Consider the following 20,552-nt stretch of genomic DNA (forward strand, 5'->3'; position numbering starts at 1 on the left):
CTAAGAAATAAAGTGCCTTGACTATATCAATAAATATTTCCCTTTGGTTTCTGCTAGATAAGGTGCCTGTCACTTTCTCCACTAAAAGGTTACCCAGTCTTGTTACGCAGCTGCAGGCTGGGGAGGAATGAAACCTCTGTCCCAGGCCCTGCGTATGAACGGACTGTCCGCCGCATGGACAGAACCACAGAACCTTTCACCTTAACGGGGACCTGCCTGGGTGCACATCCTCCCTGCAGGAGTGGCCCACAGATAGTTTGCTTGGAATATATTTTAACAGATTTTAATACAGATGTAAAATTCATTTTTGCTGACATAACTATTTATGCTATCATTGTATTGACTTAAAAATGGTACGCTGAAAAACATTTAAACAATGTCAGGTCATAACCGTACTCTAAGAACAATGAAGAAAGAGAAGTTACAGTACATCTTATTAAGCCACTAATATATGCTGAATAAGCATGAAGTGGATGTAAAAATACTCTTGATCAGAATGTTTTTGGAGTATCTCACAGAAATCATTGCCTCAAAAATGCCTACTACACTGCAGTTAAAAGGGTCAAAAACAATGCAGGACAAAGTAATACTTCCATGTCACCCTAATAAAAATAATCTTATTTACAGATTGTCAGGAAAAACACAAAAGGTTTTTCTTTTTAGCATAAGTATGTATATTAAGAGAACACATCCTCTTGCTAACAAAATAAGTTTGTGCAATTAAGTGAGCAGTTCTTAAATATTAAAATAACACAAAAACCAGAAGAGTTCAGTAGTGCAACCATAGCAGAGCATAAACCTGATGTCTGCTGTTTTATGTTTCCAGTGGAAGGCAAAGTAACTTTTCAAAGCAAAGCAATTAAAAGCCTTATATAATTCATTATTTCCACATATAAATAGTTGCTTCCATTTCTAAATTTAAACAAATGATTTAATTCCAAGTTCTCTTACTTCACCATGAATTCTATCTAGTATTAAGGGAATGCACAGACTTGATGCAACTGATAATTGCAGGATTTCTAAAAACAGTCCCAGCTAAGCTATACCTGCATTTGAATTTGATACAGTTAAACTGTAACAAGGTAATAGTTTTCAACTCTTAATCTTACTTCACAAAACAGCAACCAAAAAACACTCTTTAAAAATAAAGTTGCTTTATCTGACACAAATAAAAGTTACATATCTTAAAAAAAAAAGAGAGAGAGAGAGAGAGAGAGAAACATTTATAGTTTGGCCAGGTAACATGAGAGCAATTTTTGGTCATTAAAATGAGAAGCAGCCAAAATATCCATGGCCCAATCCTGCAGAAAGAAAATAGGTGTGAAAGTAGGTCCCTGAAATTACTTCCCTCAGGTAGGCTCTCTATGGCCATGAATATTCACGTGGCACTCTCATACGTATTATAAGAACCTTAGAAAGCAGTAACTGCACATGCATGCACGCTGCTAACTGTATGGATCTGGAACCTGCATCTGACAGCAACACCCCACAAATTTTATGTGACCCAATTACAAGTGATCCAATAACCTACAGCAACTCAAAAGGGAGTTGCAGAGAACACAGCCAAAATCCTCTTGGTAGCAGCAAAGTAACTGGGAAATGCCTAAAAATTGTGACCTGGGAAACTCTGGCTGGGCACAGGGAAAAGTTTTTCACCAAAAGGGGAGTGCAAGCACAGGAACAGGTTGCCCAAAGAAGTGGTGGGATCACTGTCCTTAGGGGGTTTCACAACTTCTCTAGGAAAGCCACTGCTAACCTGATCTACAGCTGGCAACAGTCCAGCTTTGAGTGGGAAGCTGGACAAAACTACTTTTAGAAATCGTTCCAACTACTCTGTGTGACTCTGTGTACCTAGCTAACACGCACTGGCAATGCAGCCCTGCCAACAAGCTCTATGGAAACACACTGCACCCCATTTACTGCAGGCCAAGGCCACAGACACTGTCAGATACTGTGGTCCAGCTGTCGCCCAGTAGAACACAGAGTCCCAGTGTAAGCCCTTGAAGCTAAGAGAAGCTAGTAACATTGGAAGAACAATACTTTGGAATGAAAGAAACAGCTTATAATTATGATCCTTCTGTGCTGGGAAAACACTCTTTAAAGCCTACAGGTTTTGAACTTAATTTCATCTCCCTCTCTCCCTTCTGCTGCAGGGGAGAACATCTGGAAGTATAACCCATCAGTATTCTACTTCCATTTCATTCTTTTGCAGAAAGAGGAGTTGTGGGTCTTTTTGTTGTTGATTTTTTTTAAAACACCCAAGAACACAGAAGAGGCCCTCAGTGTGCTCAGTTAACTGTACTTTTCTCCTCAGAAAGCAATGTACGTGTCTCCTATCACAGTCTTGGTACACCTACACCTCTTTCAGTCTCTGCTACTTACTCCAGAAAGTCTCAAGACTACAGTGAGGCTTCTGTAGTGCTAGGTTGGAGAATGCTACAACCCTGAAATCTTCTGTGTGAAATAAGGTAAGTCTGCACGTGAAGACTGCCTCAATACTACAAAGATCAAATATTTCCTCTTACAAGGCTAGAAGAAAAAGTGAAATAAAATGTTGTATTTCATCTGGCATTACATTCTTCTATCTCTTTAGAGCATACTTTTCGTTAGTTGCTTAAGAACTAGCTCCTCTGGGTAACAGGTTTGAAAGAATGCCTAAAACACTGCTGCTCTTACTTTCAAGATAGTATTTTTTTTTTTAAGTGCGATGAAGAATTCTATTTCTGAGAACTCTGCATTTTACAAAACTTAAAAAAAGCACAAGCCATACAGTGTTCAGACACAGCACTGATAAAACACAGTAACAGCTGCTAGCTGTGTTTCCTATCAGTCCATAAAACCCTATCCAAGGCTGATTTAATGAACCATGCTTCACCTTGGAGATGTTTTCTTAACATACAAAGAAAAGACAGAAATAGCTGGATCTGGAAGGGCTCCTTTCTCATTCCAATTAAAAGCAATGAAAGCTGAGAAGAATTGGACCATGTTTGCTGATCACAGAAATACATACAAATTGTACTAAAATATAGGACTGCTGGGAACTTCTATAAGCAATAATACTTAGATTTTAGAGATGCTTGCACCTAGACCTACCACTCAGTTTTCTTAAAATCAGCCAATGTTGTTCTCATTAAGATAAGCAGTTCCTGTTCATCCCTGTTCCAGGGATTTTTTTTAACGAACAGCTGATATAGATGCTTGCATGTACAGCAATTCTTTTGCCTGTGGGTTTAAAACGTCAAAAAATCATAAAGAATATCAGCTAAAATACACTCTTTGGTATTATGACAATCCCTCAGTTAGTGTCTGAATAGAAAACATTTGAAAAACAGGGAGAAAGGACAATCTGTATCTCTACAAAATACTAGTAATAACCAAGTCTAAACAGACACGTAGGTAGGTAGGTATTGGATCATTAATTCATCTCAGTAATCCTACATATCACAAATACTATAGTCTCTCTGGAATTTGGAACTGTGATGGTCTGTGCAAATATTCTTTTTATTTTTGATGTGTGTAGGATCAAATCAAAAGTCTATCTCTCAGTTTTGAATCAAATCCCAAGCCTCAGAATTAAATAAAATTCTAACTCACTAAATTTTGTGTAATTATGACAGAACACCATACATCCAAGGGAGCCCCATTTCACTTCCTGCCCTGAATTTAGGCTTTTCTTGAAAGTAGGAAACCTTTTAATAACTTGGAATTTTGCTGGGAAACGTTTCATCATGGAATAACTTAAGGCCTTCAAAAAACTAGATAAGCAGGTAAGAGCAAAAAGAGATTAAATTAAGGCTGGAATTTTTTCTTTGCCTATGCGTGATGTGACATTATCATAGCATATATTGTATTTAAGAAATACTGACATCATGAAGAAACAAGCAGGAAACAGAAGTAAAATATATTACAATATTATATGTACTAAGTATTGTAGCACTGATTCTGAGCTCATTTCATTTGACTTACATTGCTTAGGAAAGATGATACAAAGGCCTAAAGGACAAAGCATAGTGCATAAATGCAAGTGAGCGGAAAGTAGAGGCTGGATTTTCCATGTTATGCAGCTTCTAAATACACAAATGTGCAAGTCCACAGTAAAAAGAATACATTATTGAAATCCTTCATTTATTCTTTTTTTTAAAAAACAGTAAAAATATACAACTAAGTTATTTAGGTCAGAAAGAAAATCTGTCATTCAAACATTGCAACAGTTCTTCGCGAATGGTGATTTTTTGATGGGTGTCCCAGCCAAGCTGGTTACTGACCTCGTATCATCTTCATTGTCACTTCGTTTTCTCACTTCACTGTAAATAAACAGAGATAAAGCTTGATACATTTATTCCTATTCATGTTCACTATTCTGTTTCTCTCAGCATGTCTTATACTACTTGCTGTCATTGCTTTCCAAGTTAAATTCATAAACTTTCTGTGAAACAGCATATAAATAAATATACAAAAATATAAATAAAGACAATTTTCAGTACATGGAATCTAACATGTCTTTAGTTTCTACTTTGGAAATAGCATTAGTATTGATATACAGATCGCTCCTAGTGACAGAAACAAAGTAACTTCTGATACCCAATAACCAGTGTCATATTCTCCCTTTCTTCTAGCTCATTCTTCTTTAATTTGATAACTGTAACTATCACCACAGAAACTAAACATGTTCACAGCTGAAAGTATAAAACTAAATAATATGCAATTGTTGGATGTTCTGTTATAAATGTAGGCTTAAAAGTCGTATATGTACATGTGATTACTGATTTTGTATACCTATTATGGGCCTCCTAGAATGTCAAAAGGCAGCTCTAAAATTTCTTGTTTATATTCTAGTGCAATTTAAGTCATCCTTACATCAGCAGAATAATTTCATGGTATTCCTTTCAAAATACCATATTATTCAATATAGGAATGGTGGCAGAAAGGAACCCTAAAAAGAGGTAACAAGACAGTCTAGAAGTCATCTGCTCTAATTAAATGTACCTGTAGAAATTTTATTTCAAAATTCAGAAATATTCTGTCAAAGAATAAGAGTTACTAAGTCTTCAGTAAAGGAATCACAGCCAACCATTCCAGAATAAAGTCTCTGGCTTATGTATACAGAATTTGAAGACTGCTAAAGTAATTAAGGCAAACTTAAATTTTAGTTTTTGAGATTCTGTAAAACAGAAAGGCTCCAACTAGAAACAGCTTAATCCTCAAAACAATTAAATGTATCATTTGTTAACATTAGAGGTCATCTTACAACTGTGACTAATGCTACTTAACTGTACTGTTATGTTCTCAACTTCAAAATATACTGCTGCATTCACATGCAGATTCCTGGAAACCAGTCACTCAATAAATCAATCATTTACTTTGTACTGACATCATGGTATAAATGAACGCGTTGCGTTCTTGCTGCATCTCTGCCATACTTGTTTTCCTGGCTATAGAGGTACTTTTCAAAGTCTGACTGAAGAAACAAAAATCATGACCAGAAAACCAGTGCTTTTTATCCAAGTCAATTTAATTAAAAGTATTTTGCTATGAAGTAACCAAATAACCACCAAACATCAAAAAGTTTATTTCATCAAGTGGCTGCAAAAATTAAATGAATATGGTATGTAATTCTGGCCTTAGGCTCCGTGTTTCAAATTCAAAATTCAGAAACTGAGGATTTATTACATAGCCTTTTATTTTGAGGAGTTGGCTGTAATAAGGAAAGTTTATAAGTGTTGTAAAAGGCACAACTCTGGCTCATACTTTATTATATAACTACCAGGTTGTTGGATGGATACAACCCATCTTTTAAATAATTTAGAGAAACTGAGAACAAAGAAACTCGGTGTCATTAGAACTATCTGTAATAATACCATGTATAATGATCTGGTAGACAAATCAAAATGCATATGAATGCATATGGAAGAATTTTGATTTAATTATATGTAGAACTATGTAAAATGTATACACTGTGTATGCAGTGCATATAGTATGAGATACACGAGTATCTCATATTATATATATAAAATTATATATCTCATATTAAAATGTCTCATGTATATGTAAGTATATATGAGATATAGTATGAGATACATGGATATACTTTCTTAATTCTTACGTGTGTGAATCTAAAATGTGCATTTTATAAACCATACACAGATATGTTTATTTGAAAATAGAAACATGGCTACTTACCGAGCAAGATGAAGAACTGCTTCTACAATATTAGAACCATCTTTAGCACTTGTTTCACAGAATAATGCATTGTAAGTCTGTGAGTAGAAAATAAAATGTTAAGCCAGTGTAGCTTAAATGGTTTTATCTAGATATTTTAACTTACAAATGGTTCCCTCAATAACTCCAAAGAATTATTACACACCCACTTAAATGAACAGGTTGCATTCTGGTCCTCTTCATTCTTTAATACAGTCACTTTTACATTGGAAAAAGTGTAATTAATTCTCATTTTATGATTTTTATATTCAGTATATTTTAATTAACAAACTGAGTTAGAAACAAATCACAGTCTCAATGTCCAGCCTAAATCTTCTTGCTAACAAGACTACAAAATGAGAAATGAGCTGTTTCAGGAGAGTTTACTGAAGCTACTTTTTACCCATAGTAACTGGTACTCTAGCTTAACCAAGAATATTATTTCAGAAGTTACAGACATGGTACCTGCCCTAGTGCAATCATTCAACTGTGCAAGCTCAACTCAAAGAGTCTATTGCCCACTTGTCTTGCACAGGACACAGGCATTCTTCCTTTACCATCTAATAATAATATGGAAAAAAATGTCCATACTTTTATTTATAACAGAGAGTTACTCCTCCCTCATATTTGCAGACATGGCAGGAATAAAAGATAATGTCTTGAAGACGAAAATATTTCACTCAAACTGGACAGGAACAAATCAGGAGAAGAGCCTCATCCTGTCATACTTGCTTTGGCAATTTTTCTCTGGAGGCATAAAAGCTCAGTCTCCCAACCCAGGCACTTAAAGACTGTGAAGATTGTGCCAGTCAATTATGAAGGTATTGGCATAAGCCTTCAGCCAGACCACATCATCAACAGGGTAATTTTCATGAAAAGTGTCGAGTAATATTGATGGCTGAATTTGAAATTAATGACCAGAAAATGACTTTTGTTTACTGTCACTTCACATAGTTTTCAATCTGAAGTTCCTTAGAGCATTTTGTACTGAAAAAACAGACAAAGATCTTACCATGGCCAGCTTTTCTCCATAGTTTATTGGCACACATTTTTGTCCTTGTTCTGTAACTGCTTGACGGAGATCTGCTTTGTTTCCCACCATCATAATTGGAATATTCTCATGAGTTGCATCCTGAAAAGCGCATTTTTCCATTATTGCAAGAACACTTAGAATAAAAGATCACTAACATCATCATGTAACTTGAGCAAGTAATCGTACTGATTTCCTTCCCACAAAATAGAGTTTTGCATACTATCGAAAAACATTTTTTTTAAATCATGCTGAAGAGCTTTTCATAAGAAGGTCCATAATTTAAGCACCAGCTTAAACATGAGTTTGCAAAGATGTGCATGTATTCTTATAAGCCCTATTAGACAAGAAGGAATTTCTTGTGTCCAATTAATCTAATGGAAACAGTCACTACATTTTAATGTTGTATGACTAAATTACTACAGGAAAAGAGATTAATTCTGCTACCGTAATTAAAACAAAACAAACAAACAAACAAACAAACAAAAACCACTGTCAGAAGGGGAAATTAAGTTCTTGCTAACCACTTTCCCTGCTATTAACTGCATCTGGTACAGGAAGAAAACCTTTTTCTTTAAATGTGTTCAGACAAACAAATAAGATGAACAGAAAGAATACTTAAAATTTCACTTGGACTTTAGCTGATTTATAGAATTTAACATACTAGCTTAACATGCAGAGCATACAAGGAATATTGAAGACATCTACAGAGAGATATCTGAAATGGCCTAGCATTCACGTTCATTTCAAAAGGAAGTGGTTGGAAACTGTGATTACCTGATGCTCTTATACAAAACATCACAATGCACCAATTTTACCACTGACTGAATGTGTCAGGATACAGTTTAATACCCTCAGGAACTCTACTTAACTTGTAACTAGATAAAAGGAATCTCAAGCATCACCACAGTGAATATATAACGGCTCCAGCTGTCTCAGTCACAGCAGAGCAAAACTTTGCAATTTGGCTAATTCACTATACAGTTATTCAAGCCTTATAAATAAAGTTAGTCTCTCTAAAAGACTCTGGAATTCTGAACCAAAAAATGAGCTCCTCAACAGAAATACATGAACATTCCTCACTTTAAATAATAAGGTAACACCACAGTGAAATACAGCTTGCAAACTGTATATAATTTAAAGTTCTCACCTCAATCATATCCACCCATTCTCGTACATTAAGAAAACTTCTTTCACATGTTACATCATATAACAGTAAGACACCATCTGCTCTTCTAAAGTATGATTTAGCAATACTTCGAAATCTTTTAGAAAAAAAGAAGATTTGTGTAAGGATACATTTATAAAAAAAAATCTAAATTCATGTCATTAACAACATAGCATTACTTGATTACACTACTAGATTTGTCTCATCCACATTGTGTTTTCTCACAGGTGAATTCTTAGAAGTTTTTGAAAATTACTTAAATAGATATACAAATGCTCCATAAAAATCCATAGGATTCTATCCTAATCGAAGATATTTAATTCACTGAATACAATGCAAATCAGGATCAGGAATTTCAGCGGAAGTGTTCACAAAAATCTCTAAGTTCAAGCCTGTTCAGAAGAAAGGTCTGTAAGGACAAAGAAAGCAATGGAAGAAACAATGTACTCCTACTCCATAGTAATATAAGAGAGGGAGACATACGGATGTAATTAATTAATGCTGACTGGAATCTCAGTTAGTACTCTCTGCCTAGATAAGAGGAATCTCATGCATCACCATAGTGAACAGATAAAGGCTCCAGCTGTCTCAGTCACAGCAGAGCAAAATCACATCTGTCTACAGACACATATGGCCAATATTGACAATAAGGCGATGTAATAATAATTGCTCTTTTTTTGCACCTAGAGGAAAAAAGACAAATGTCATTTAGAAACAAAACAACAGAAACTACTTAAGTCGCAGAGCATCACTAACCTCTCTTGCCCAGCTGTGTCCCACAGTTGTAGCACTGTAGGTTCTCCATCAACAACTAATCTCTTCATTTGAAAATCCACACCTAAAAAGAATATGTAGAGTCCAATCAATATGAACTCTATAAACATCAATAACACTAACAGGTCTACAGAAAATGAAAAGTAATATTCCATACAAAATGGCATAATCGTTATTTCAAATGACATCTCTTTTAATAAATTGTGAGATTTCAATAGTTCCTATAACCCTGAAATGCAGTAATCCCCTGAATATGAGAATTAATACTCCATTTGACTTTAGAAAAACGTTTAAATGAATATTTTGCCCACATAATTTCCGAAGAGCATTGATACAAATTTAGCATTATGACCAACAAACAAGAAGATCCTTCTCTGCTTTATTCTGCCAAATAGTTTTGTGTCAGAAGAGAAAATGTTTCATAAAATAGACTGTTTCAAATGCCAAAGTGTGTGGGGGGGAATCAGTTGGAATAAAAATCCTGACTCAAAGTAAATAAAACAAATACGCATAGCTATGATTTCGCTAGAAGACAAAAATCAGTCTTTGGAATCAATAAGACAAGTCTGTTAGCTGATGGTTTGATAATATACACAAGCCAGTCAGAAATCCCTCCAGCAGCTTTTGAACTAAAGCTTCAAAAACATTTTGAAGAAATGGAGATCAAGAATAAAATGAAAGACATCAAATGATAGTATGAAAGACTAAAGAAGCGAGAAAGAGCTGAGACGACAGAATGGCAATGGAAAATGCAAAAAAAGACTTTATAAACCAGTTCTAAGATCATCATGCTAAAATTTTTTATTGGTGCTTTGTATCATTCAAGAACATGTTTTGTGCTTTATACAGAGAAATTAAATTGAAGTAGTACCCTATTTTCTACCCCAAATAGTAATTATACATTTGCAGGTTTATTAGTTACTTAGATCTTATAGGCTAAGAAACTGAATGTGTATGGTTAGGAAATTCTTGGGGATAACGGAGCTTGCTCTTTTCACCCATACTTGCAGCAGAATAGTAGTGAAACTCATTTTAGTATTTTAAAAAAAATAACCATACCTAGGGTTGCACTGGTATTGCCTCGAAATTCATTCTTGCAAAGTCTCATAAGGAAACTGGATTTTCCCACTGCTGCATCTCCAGCAAGAACTATTTTGTAAGCCTTCTCTGAACTTAGGTATTTTGGAGTACATTCTCTTGCATCTGACTGAAAATAAAAAGAATTTGTATGATTCACTTCATTTAAGAAATCTTACAATACACTTCTATCTTTTTTTCTTTTTTCTTTCTTAAGAAAAAAAAATGTTACCTGAAGTGGAATAGCAGATATGTATTTCCTTGTGGAAGCATTTGAGCTGCTTCGACTTACTGGTTGTGAAGGCTTCCAGTCTAATACCGTACTGCTGCTGTCAGGACTATATGCTTCTTCATCCTTGATCTCTGGAACCTGAAAGTACAAACCAGGGTGGTAGCTCCAGTGAGAAAAGTATGCTTTTTTGGAAAGGCAGAGCTAAGACTCAGTGAAATGTCTGTTCTTAATAGTTTGGATTAAATAAAGGATCAAACAGAGCTGTGTAATTCTTTTTTCATGAAAAAAGTGTCTATGCAGCTTTCTTAAATCCTATAACCTCCAGATCTGAAAACTAACATTAACTGCAACTACTACAGCAGGTACAAAAAGACAATTGTATTACATGCTGTATTTCAGTATTTGCTTATGTCTTTCTTTTTTCTACTTGAGAACACTTAATATATACCAAAAGATACTTGATCAAAATTTTCCTGATCCAGACACCAGTGGAACAGCACATTTGCTATTTACTACAGCATATTTTCTGTCATTAAATGTGTTTGCTATTTGGGGGACACAAACTGTTAGTAGTTCTTAAACTAACTACTTCCAGGTAGGGCAAAGGGATTTCCATAAGAAAAACTTCAACTTCAAAAATAATTACAGTAAACAAATACTAGAAAAAATTACTTCAAAACCAAAACTTACTCAAAAGTTTTTCTACAAGAATTTTTTTTTTATCCAGAGTACTCCTACTTAAGCTAAACTAAATAGAACTAAATAGAATCCTGCAGATAGCTTTAATCAGCACTACTACTTGGCATTTTTAACAGCAAACAGATTGAATACAGTGAAAGATCTGCTCTCAATAATAAAAAAAAAATCTGTATTCTACCGTTAATGCTGCTCTTGCTGTGTAGTCTTCGCTAAAGATCTTCATTTCTCCATCAAAATGGAGAAAACAACCCTTTCTAAAGTGCTCTGACATCTGACGCACACACTAACAGTATTATTCTTATATATGTCATCTTTCCATTCACTGCCATAGCATAGTAAAACATTTCAATTGAAACCTATTTTAGTTCTGTGGTATTGCTTTTTAATTAGAAAATGGACTTCTGTCTCTAGGCTGTTTAACAACCTTTAAAAATATGAAATGTACTTTGAAAAGCAAATTGTCGATTAAAGTCTAACCAAATCATCAAAACAGCTTTTTTTCTTTCTTTTTTTTCTTTTTAAGAGTAAAATTCTACAGAAAAGTTCTCAGTAATCCCATTTAAATGCATATAACCCAAATACATAGAGGAAAGATCCATTTCATTTTAAGAAAGGGAAGCTAATTCTGTCTGCAAAGTTGTTCTTAGAAATACAGCAAGTCTAGCACTTACATCAGTATCAGAAGCATCACCACCAAAGCTTTCTTGCATACATTGTGACCTTTGAAAAATCCTTTGTCTGTATTCCACTTCTGAATCATATTCATTTGAGTCTCTCAGGGTAGACAAACCACTGTCAAAACAACTCTCAGGTAAGCTGTCAACCTCACAGTTTATCCTTTGCATAGGGTCACAAAGGGCTAAAGAATCATACTCTTCATCCACACAAGAAGAATGAGAAGATCTGGTAAAAAGTATTAAAAAAAAAAAAAAAAAAAAAAAAAAAAAACAGCAACAACATTTTATTTTACAATTCTTTTTATCAACAAAATCTGAGCCATTCTGAAACAGTCAATAGATGGAAATGCTAGCTATGTATTTTAAGGCACATGTCACTGCCCTGTGAGGGGATCTGAGGGGATTCTCGAGATTATGTAGCTGTTACCGAGTCCAGTATAATTCCCTCTGCAAGTGGCTAAAGAGATGTTAGAGGTAACATTTTTTTAGTGAAACAACATTCAGAATTGTCATATTTCCATGCTCCCAGTGTAATCAATGTTCATGTGAATGAGCACGATCTTTGCTTTGGAATACCACAATATCCATGCTATTTGTATCCAAGCACCCACAAGCCTATATTATAAGTCAATTTTCAACATCACCGAAGCATGGATTCAACAGTTGGAATTGCATATGTGCTTAAAGCAACCTAGACTAAGATATATTAATGCAACTGAGAAAGTATACCTAGAAATGTAAATTGCTTAAAACATGTTAAAATGCAAATCAGTATTTCCGAACACTGGATGTTAGGAGACAAAGTGCTGAAAATGAACAAGGTATTTTGGGAAATTTATATCTCACTCTCTCCTTTGATACTACTAAATCATGCCTGTTAACTGCAAGTTTTATCCCTAGCACATAAGCTTTCTTCTAAAGAAGTATGCTTGTATGTCTCACTTTCATTCAAATGCAAAGGATTGCACCAAAAGATATTAATAAGTATTCTCAGAGAAGGATATCACTAAACCTCCTAAATAGGTTTTACTCATTCCTTCCCTAACCTCAGAAAATTACTCAGTCCAATATGCAGCTTAGTAATGGATACATCTTCCAAAATTTGCAGAGGGTCCAACATAAGGGAATTGGTTTTATCTGCATTCAGCAGAAGGACTCAGTTCACAGTAGGCAAAGGTTTATAGCCAGCAAACATGTCTCTCACATGGAGATAGCAGAATCAGGAACAGTACTGAATGAATTTCGTTATTATTAGTATGAAGTGGAAGCCAACTTAATCCCTGCATAAGATATTCAACTCACTGGCAAAATATAAAACACAAGCTACATAAGAACTCCATTAAAGATCTCTGTAGAGTTTGAAGAGTTTGAAGTAACACGAAAAGAGTAAGACAGAACAGTATCAGTTGGACAAGAGCACACAATTTTAATGGCAGTTTCACTTATTTCCAAAAAAAAAAAAAAAAAAAAAAAAAAAAAAAAAAAAGTTCTACAGCATTTGAGGCAGAATCCAATACTCAGTGAGGTCAATGAGAGTCTTTGCAATAAACTGAAGAAGTTCTGATGAACGACTTATATCCAGTAAGTATAAAGCCAAAGCAGCACTGATCATTTCTGTTTGCATCTAGATAACTTTCTGTTCTCTGTGACAATAATAATACCAAGTACCTTTATTACTCTTGCACATCAGAGGGAGATGATGATGCTTATTCATTTGAAGAATTAGGCCTGAATACCTTTGTGACAATTATTATATGGGAAAAACCAGACATTCAGGCTAAAGACAAAAAAAATAATTTATTTTCAAAGTACTGAAGAAACTGCTTAATAGAGGTCCTCAGTAGCTTTTTGGCTCCTTGGAGACAGGCAAGGAGACTGAGAAATAAATTAGACTCGAAATAGTCTAAGCTTAAAAACAAAGCTGTTTGAATTCTGTGCAAGTTCATAGATGAGCACCGAAAAGAGTTCTCCTGAGCTTTCTGAAGTAATTGAGAAAATTCCTGTTGATTTCATTAAACTTCGGATCAAATGCTACAGGTCACACATTCTTTCTGAATCAGATAGAATTATTCTGTTACGCTATAGTATTTGGTCTTCCAGGATATTTCCAATATTCTATCCTGTTCAAACTTAGTAAAAGCAAAACTGGCTTACCTGTCATACCGTGGGTTTAGAGGAGACTGTCCACCACTACATTTGGGACTGCTTCTAGAAATGGTATTTCCTGGTGAGGTATTTGTTAGCCGCTGCAACAGATGCATAACAAACACATGATAGGTTTGATAAAAACAATTTAAGCATCTATGTTTGTCATGATAAAAGTGTAAATCCTCAAAATTTTAACTGTGTATTTTCACGTATATTCAACTGCTTACGTTTAATTAAAACTCTTCCTTTAAATGCTACTGGATGTCAACACATTACATTACCTAGAGCACAGTACAGATTATCATTTAGACTCCCTTGTCGCTTTAACATTGGATCTGCTGGCCACACTCAATCACAAAAGGCAATGGAATTTCCCAAGAGCACAGTGTCAATGATGATGCCTTTAACACTTCGAAATAATAAACTTTGAAAAGTAATATTTGGAGAACAGGCAAGATAATTATCCTTGTGTTCTTTAAAAGACAACCAGTACATGCATGCTGATGACTAAGATGCAAAAGAAAACATCACTGGCTGAGCTGGCTCCATTAGAGATACTTTCTGGTTCTTGAGTGGCATTGCAGAGAAGAGAGATCTCAACAGACAGCACATGACAAAGTATTTCATACGTTCTGCCCTCTATCCTTTAAATTCCCATTCACTAAGAACAGTTTCTTCTCTCTTCTCTGTAACCTGCCTCCCTTCATTATGTTTCAGGGCATAGAGGAAGGAAATTATATCTCTTGTTGTATCTGTGGTGAAATCTGGGAGCCTGCATCAGCAAAAGGCACTCACATTCACTGACAGGGTATGCTGGAAACAGGCAATGACTGCTGTTTTCCTCCTTTCTTGCCAATATTCTCTCTGTGGGCCCATTGTTCTGGCTCTGTCCTTCTGAAACAATTGGCTGGTTCTGTGATGACAGAAGCCTTGCCTGATCATTGGCTTTAGAGCTAAAAGTTTTCCCACTATGATGAAATGACAAACTAAGATAGGTGTTTTCATTGCCTTCAATCCTTCCTGCTCTGCTTTGGAGGGTGGTAAGTTACAATTGTTAAAATAGGTCCCAGTACAGCAGGGATAGTCCAAAATGGTCTGAGTTCTGTACTACCAGTGGTCCCTGCTATTCCTTTGTCCTGTAATGTGCCTTGATAAAAGCTTAGATTAGATGGAAACCTCTCTAAGGGGAAAGCAGTTTCCTAAGAAAGTGCACTTTCAGTTGTAGAGCACTTCAATATAAACAATATAAACACATTCACTTCAGCGCAAAGGAGATCTGCTGATTTACTCACCTCATCAGATATATTTAGCCACAGCAAATAAAAATTTACTATTTTCTAAAGCACTTCACAAAGTAGCAGCACTCTAAAATGAGCTCTGTTATTTTACAAAATCCAAGCAAACTCTAACTAAAACCCAACTGCTCAAGTGTAAACTCAGAATGAGTTCACTGAAATGAACTGTTTTCTGAGTATGCACTGAAATACAAATTTGTACTCAATTTATTATTTCCAAAACCTACTAGTAAAACATGATATAATTGTACTGTTTTATAATAATCACTATAAATTTTATTACTTAAGATTTCAATCAATAATTAAAATATACAATTTTATATATTAAAGAATAATATAATTACATACCAGTGACCTGTTGTACTTGCTGAAACTGTTTTCCAGTGCACTTCTTAAGCCATCATTGCTGTCATGTAGCTTTCTATTAGCTGATCTAACAGAGAAACATTTGCCTGAGTACAGCAAAAAAACTTCAATGCAATATATAACAAAGAAAATCTGAAAAACATATCAAAAAACATTTTTTTTCTTCAGATGAGCACTAAACAATAATTTGGGCCAGAACTGTGTTTCTGTATACTCAAACAACTGTAGATAAAAAAAAAGCCTTACGAGTTTTAACTCCAGTGGTAGCTTAGGAAATGCTGATTCACTTTACACTTACATGACATAACATGTTCTGCGGTCAGCTGAGGAATAAGGACAACACTGTAGGAACAGTTGTAACAAATCACTATGGGGCAGTAAACTGGAACAGCCATTTTTGAGAAAAAAATTCAACTGCACTTTAAATGCTGCAGAGAAAACTCTAAGGGTAGACGTTCAGGCTACTTGAAAGAAAGGATACGATTAAGAAACTAAAAATATACTCCTTAAAAAACAAAAATCTCCTTGAGTGTGCCTTGTACAGCACTGCACACAGTACTTTCCAGATAATGATAAGACAGGGAGTTACTGGAAAAATAAAGTTAATAAAAAAGGAGCCAAGTAATAATATTGAGAACAGCATGAAGAGACTCAGATCTCATTCAGCTTATTATAAATAAATTAAAGTCAATGAGGCTAGTGAAAAAAAGGAAAGAAAAACAAAATATTATTGACTCAGTAATCACATACTACCAAATACTGAACTCAATGAAGTGTCAGTTTTGGCTAATCCTTTTGGGTCACTTAAGTCACTGGAGAGGTCTGCTTAAAAACCAATGGCATAAGATGATCCTCTATGTCTCTGTTTAATAAGCAGAGAGTAGAATAACAGAAGTGTTTTCAAAGGCATAAGGAGTGACATCATGAACAGACTGCCAAAGATTTACATGTAAAAACCAAAAACATCTGGTGCACCGTTACTTTAGGCTAAACACAGGAAATTGAGAAGGCAATTAATGCCACTCCAAATGAATCTAGACTTCTAAAATTGAGGTTTTGAAGAGACAAAATGTGATATGCCTTTTCTTCCTTTTGAAGAGGAAGAGATTAAACACCAAGGACACTAAACTCGGATGGCATAGCAATAACTGTTGTCACATCAGAAACACAAACTTAAGATGAAATGATATATATTTGTAGAGTTCTTCCTATGAGAACTGAGGCCATTTCAATATTTGACTTGGATGAAATTTGGTAAAAAAAAATCAAGTTTTTTACATAACTAGAAAACTGTTGACCTCTAAATACTTTTGGACAAAATCTGTTAATAAAACTCTGAATTACTGTGAACTTACTGAAGTATTTCAATTTGTCTTTCCAGATTATCTCTGTCTTCAGTATACTCTCGGATCATTTCTAGATCTCTGTAAAAAAAAAAAGTAAGTTATTCTTTGCAGAGGTCCTCTTGTCTTCTTTGGCAGAGGACAAACTCAACAGTCCACATTTTTGAAAGGTGGTAAGTGTACTTTAGAGAAAAAAATAACAACATTTTAATATCTTTCTGAATACATATTTTTCTCTTTTTACATTTCAGACTGCTGAAATATGTTAAAAGAAATTTTATGCAAAACAAAAGAATTTGATAACTTCATTGATCTCAGCCGTTGTATGTCAACAAAAACTGTGAATGAAGATAATAGTATTGTGAAACTGTCATACAGGCACCATTAAACCAATGGAAGCCGCTCTCGTTTGCTTTCTGGAAAATATTGTTGAGACTGATGTGGGAGGCTTTCAAACTTTATTTTCCCGGACATTCACAGAGTTACCCAGCCAAGTGCGAGCCATGGGGGAAAAAAGCGTTTGATGCTGTAACTCTTACTCCTATGTAAAATCAGTGTGCTTCCTTGCATGATTATGAAAGTTTGTATCGTGTCAAGTGCTTGTTCTTTCAGAGCCTTGATAACTTCAGTGAACAGTGGTTACTGTATACTTTGTACACTGTCAAATGCATACTTGTCAGTTAGGGCAAACTAAGAAAATAAAGTTACCAACTGCATACATAATAACTACAATGGACAACAGATTTCTTCTCCTGTTGAAAATATTATCATATAAAAGTAGCTTACCTCTCAGTGTTCAAACTCTGATCTGCATACTCGCTTTTCAAACTATCTAATTCACTCTGTAGAAAAGCTATATTCGTCTGTGCTTCTAGAAGATCTTTCCTAAGTTTCTGATTTTCCTTTTTGAAAAAAAAAGTAGGTATTAGTTAGATGCCAGCTGTCAATCACTTCTATAAAATGTTGACATATTGTGATGCTAAAATAAAAACAATCAGAATAATCTACCATATAAGAACATTACTGAATTCTGATTTTTCGCATTCCGCTATCCAAAAATGAGACCATATCATTTCAAGCCATTTCTAAATATTATACCTGAAATGTGTATCCATTTAAAGAGATTTTTTTCCCCCTCAAGATGAAGATCCCCATTCACCAACCAATAACTTAGAAAGTATATTTCTAGCTTAATCACTAAAACACCAGGAAAAAATGTAAAAGAAGATTCTGTATTGAACACCAAGGCTAAATTAATTGTTAATCTCTTACCATCAACATATCATGTATCCTTTTTTTCAGTTCAATCACATCTTCCTTGTGATTTATGTTTTTGGATTGCTCCTCCAGCTAACAGAATAAACACATGCACAATTAATGCATATCCTTGACTGTTTCAGTTCAAAGAACATAAAAAGTAATGTATGTCCTGTTAAATTACCACTAAATGTGTTCAGTCAGGGAAGTGTTTTTAAAATCCATTGTCTTCCCAACTGCATAAGCAGCATTCCTGCCAAAAAAATTCCAGTTTCATAATTTAATTTTTAAGTGAATACTTAAAAATGTTTAATATGCACTTTGCACTCTGTAGAATTGCTAGATGTATTTATTCTGCATTACTAGTGACACAAAAGCTACTTCATCAATTTACCACAGTATTTGTAGACAAGCTTTCATTAGTTCTCATGGGAGTACCCATTTCTACCAATGCTGTAGTTTAATACAGCTATAATGTTGCTATAATGTTGCTAACATTTATAGCAAAAGCTAATCACAAAATTAAAGCTAGATTACAAAATAACCCAAAACAGTATTTATCTTACAGAGTTAGGTATCAAATGAAAAATTCACGTAGGATTTAAGTTTAGACTAGCAATAACTAGTTCTACTTTTGATTTCAATTTAAGATTAGAGAGTAAACACACCTCTACCATCAACATTTGCAGTTTAGCTCGGTTGGTTAGAGCATGGTGCTGCTAATGCCAAGGTCGCGGGTTCAATCCCTGTACGGGCTATGCTGAGGTGAGGGCTGGACTAGATGATCTCTGGAGGTCCCTTCCAACCTTACTGTTCTATGACTCTATGAACTGGACTTCTTTGACAGAAGGCATCATACTAATTATAATATGGCACATTACTATATTTGGCCTCGCCAATTTCATCTAATTCTATGAATTACAAATATTTAGAGGCAACATATTAGACTATTTCCAATGTACGAAAAGCAGACAAGATAACTGCAAAATTAATATTAGCACAGTCTAAAACTTATTTTTAAAGTTGCCTATTACTAATATACATCAAATTAAAAGCTATAGTTGTGATTATCCATCTTCCGGAAGGTACTTCATTATGTCGGCATTTCTTACAATTTTTTAGCTATAACTTCAAGCCACTTACCTTCTTAAGTTTTTTTATTGTCACCTGAAGATCCCCAACTTCAGTATCATACTGACGCTTCAGTTCATTTAGTGCTTCTTCAGCTTTTCGTTTCTCCTGTAATATATTATATAGAGTCAAGACAGGTTTCAAATATTTCTTTAAAAATGCAGTTATCAATTTGAAAAACCAAACATTCTGCTCTTAGACTGATTTGTGTAAGTTTGTCTTTCCATTAAGCCAATGGACACCTTTCTTAGGATCCAAAGATATTGATTCTATGATTGACATTCAATTCAAATAAATATTGTATTCTCAGAGGCATAAAATATTCAAAGAAATGAAATATTAAACAGTTGGAAGCAAAGATACATTCCCAATGTCTTAAATAAACTGGAGAAGTGTTGTTCAAATTTTTCCTGTGTGTATTTAAAACACACACACAGATCGTTGTTACACATACTCTAGGAAATTAATCCTCTTTTTCAAAACAGCTTTCTATGGCTCAAAATACGGCATTCTAATAATGGTATTACTGTACCACCATCAGTTATTTATTTATTCCTGCTTATCTTTTAAAATTTATCCCTTGTAAATGTTTGAATATTATAGGCCCAAGCTTTGTAAAAGGTAGCAGATGACAGCATCTTTAATAATATAGATTCATGTAGACTTGGACTGAATATTAAACCTAGTAAGTGGTGGTTTTATTTTAATCACAACCAAGAGATTTTTACAGAAAGCTACTCCCAAAACAGTTTTGAACTGAGAGCAAAAAGAATGGTATTTCTCCAAGGCTACCTACGAGCATGTGCTTACCCCAGGCACTCCCTGCTATCTGAGTACATAGTTTGGCTACACAAGAACCCCGTATCCAGCACTGATACACCACGTCAATGAGACCGGTTGGGTTTTCAGGCAGAAACAGAAAGACACACGGGGACTTTGCTCACAGTTCGGGTTCCTTCCTACGTTATGCTGACATCTACGTATTAAACTGATAATCAAAGTAATCATTTTAGGCCAAATTCTCTTGCTGTTGGCACCTATGTAGATTACTAATGCGTGAGTTGTTTGGTAACTGCTTCTCTTAAAGAGAAAATAACATATGGATAGATACACTCAAACTGCAGATACTATCGCACAGAGGAAGGTGCTGCAGTTAC

The 20,552-nt window shown here is 34.7% G+C and overlaps 1 protein-coding gene across 1 annotated transcript in view; it reads right to left on the reverse strand.

The window, feature by feature from the left end:
• Positions 1–4,144: 4,144 nt before the first annotated feature.
• RASEF (RAS and EF-hand domain containing) overlaps positions 4,145–20,552 on the reverse strand; it is a 32,766-nt gene continuing 16,358 nt past the window's right edge. Inside the window, exons 4-17 of the mRNA XM_062599813.1 lie at positions 19,408–19,503; positions 18,280–18,357; positions 17,794–17,909; positions 17,020–17,088; positions 15,647–15,731; positions 14,010–14,101; positions 11,850–12,081; positions 10,432–10,617; positions 10,230–10,377; positions 9,153–9,234; positions 8,379–8,493; positions 7,211–7,330; positions 6,181–6,257; positions 4,145–4,304 (exon numbers count right to left, since the gene is read on the reverse strand). Coding sequence (XP_062455797.1) covers positions 4,196–4,304; positions 6,181–6,257; positions 7,211–7,330; positions 8,379–8,493; positions 9,153–9,234; positions 10,230–10,377; positions 10,432–10,617; positions 11,850–12,081; positions 14,010–14,101; positions 15,647–15,731; positions 17,020–17,088; positions 17,794–17,909; positions 18,280–18,357; positions 19,408–19,503 — 1,605 coding nt within the window. The 3' untranslated portion in view covers positions 4,145–4,195. The remainder of the gene's footprint in view (positions 4,305–6,180; positions 6,258–7,210; positions 7,331–8,378; positions 8,494–9,152; positions 9,235–10,229; positions 10,378–10,431; positions 10,618–11,849; positions 12,082–14,009; positions 14,102–15,646; positions 15,732–17,019; positions 17,089–17,793; positions 17,910–18,279; positions 18,358–19,407; positions 19,504–20,552) is intronic.

This window comes from Rhea pennata, chromosome Z (genome assembly GCF_028389875.1).
Source record: "Rhea pennata isolate bPtePen1 chromosome Z, bPtePen1.pri, whole genome shotgun sequence".
Taxonomy (NCBI): domain Eukaryota; kingdom Metazoa; phylum Chordata; class Aves; order Rheiformes; family Rheidae; genus Rhea; species Rhea pennata.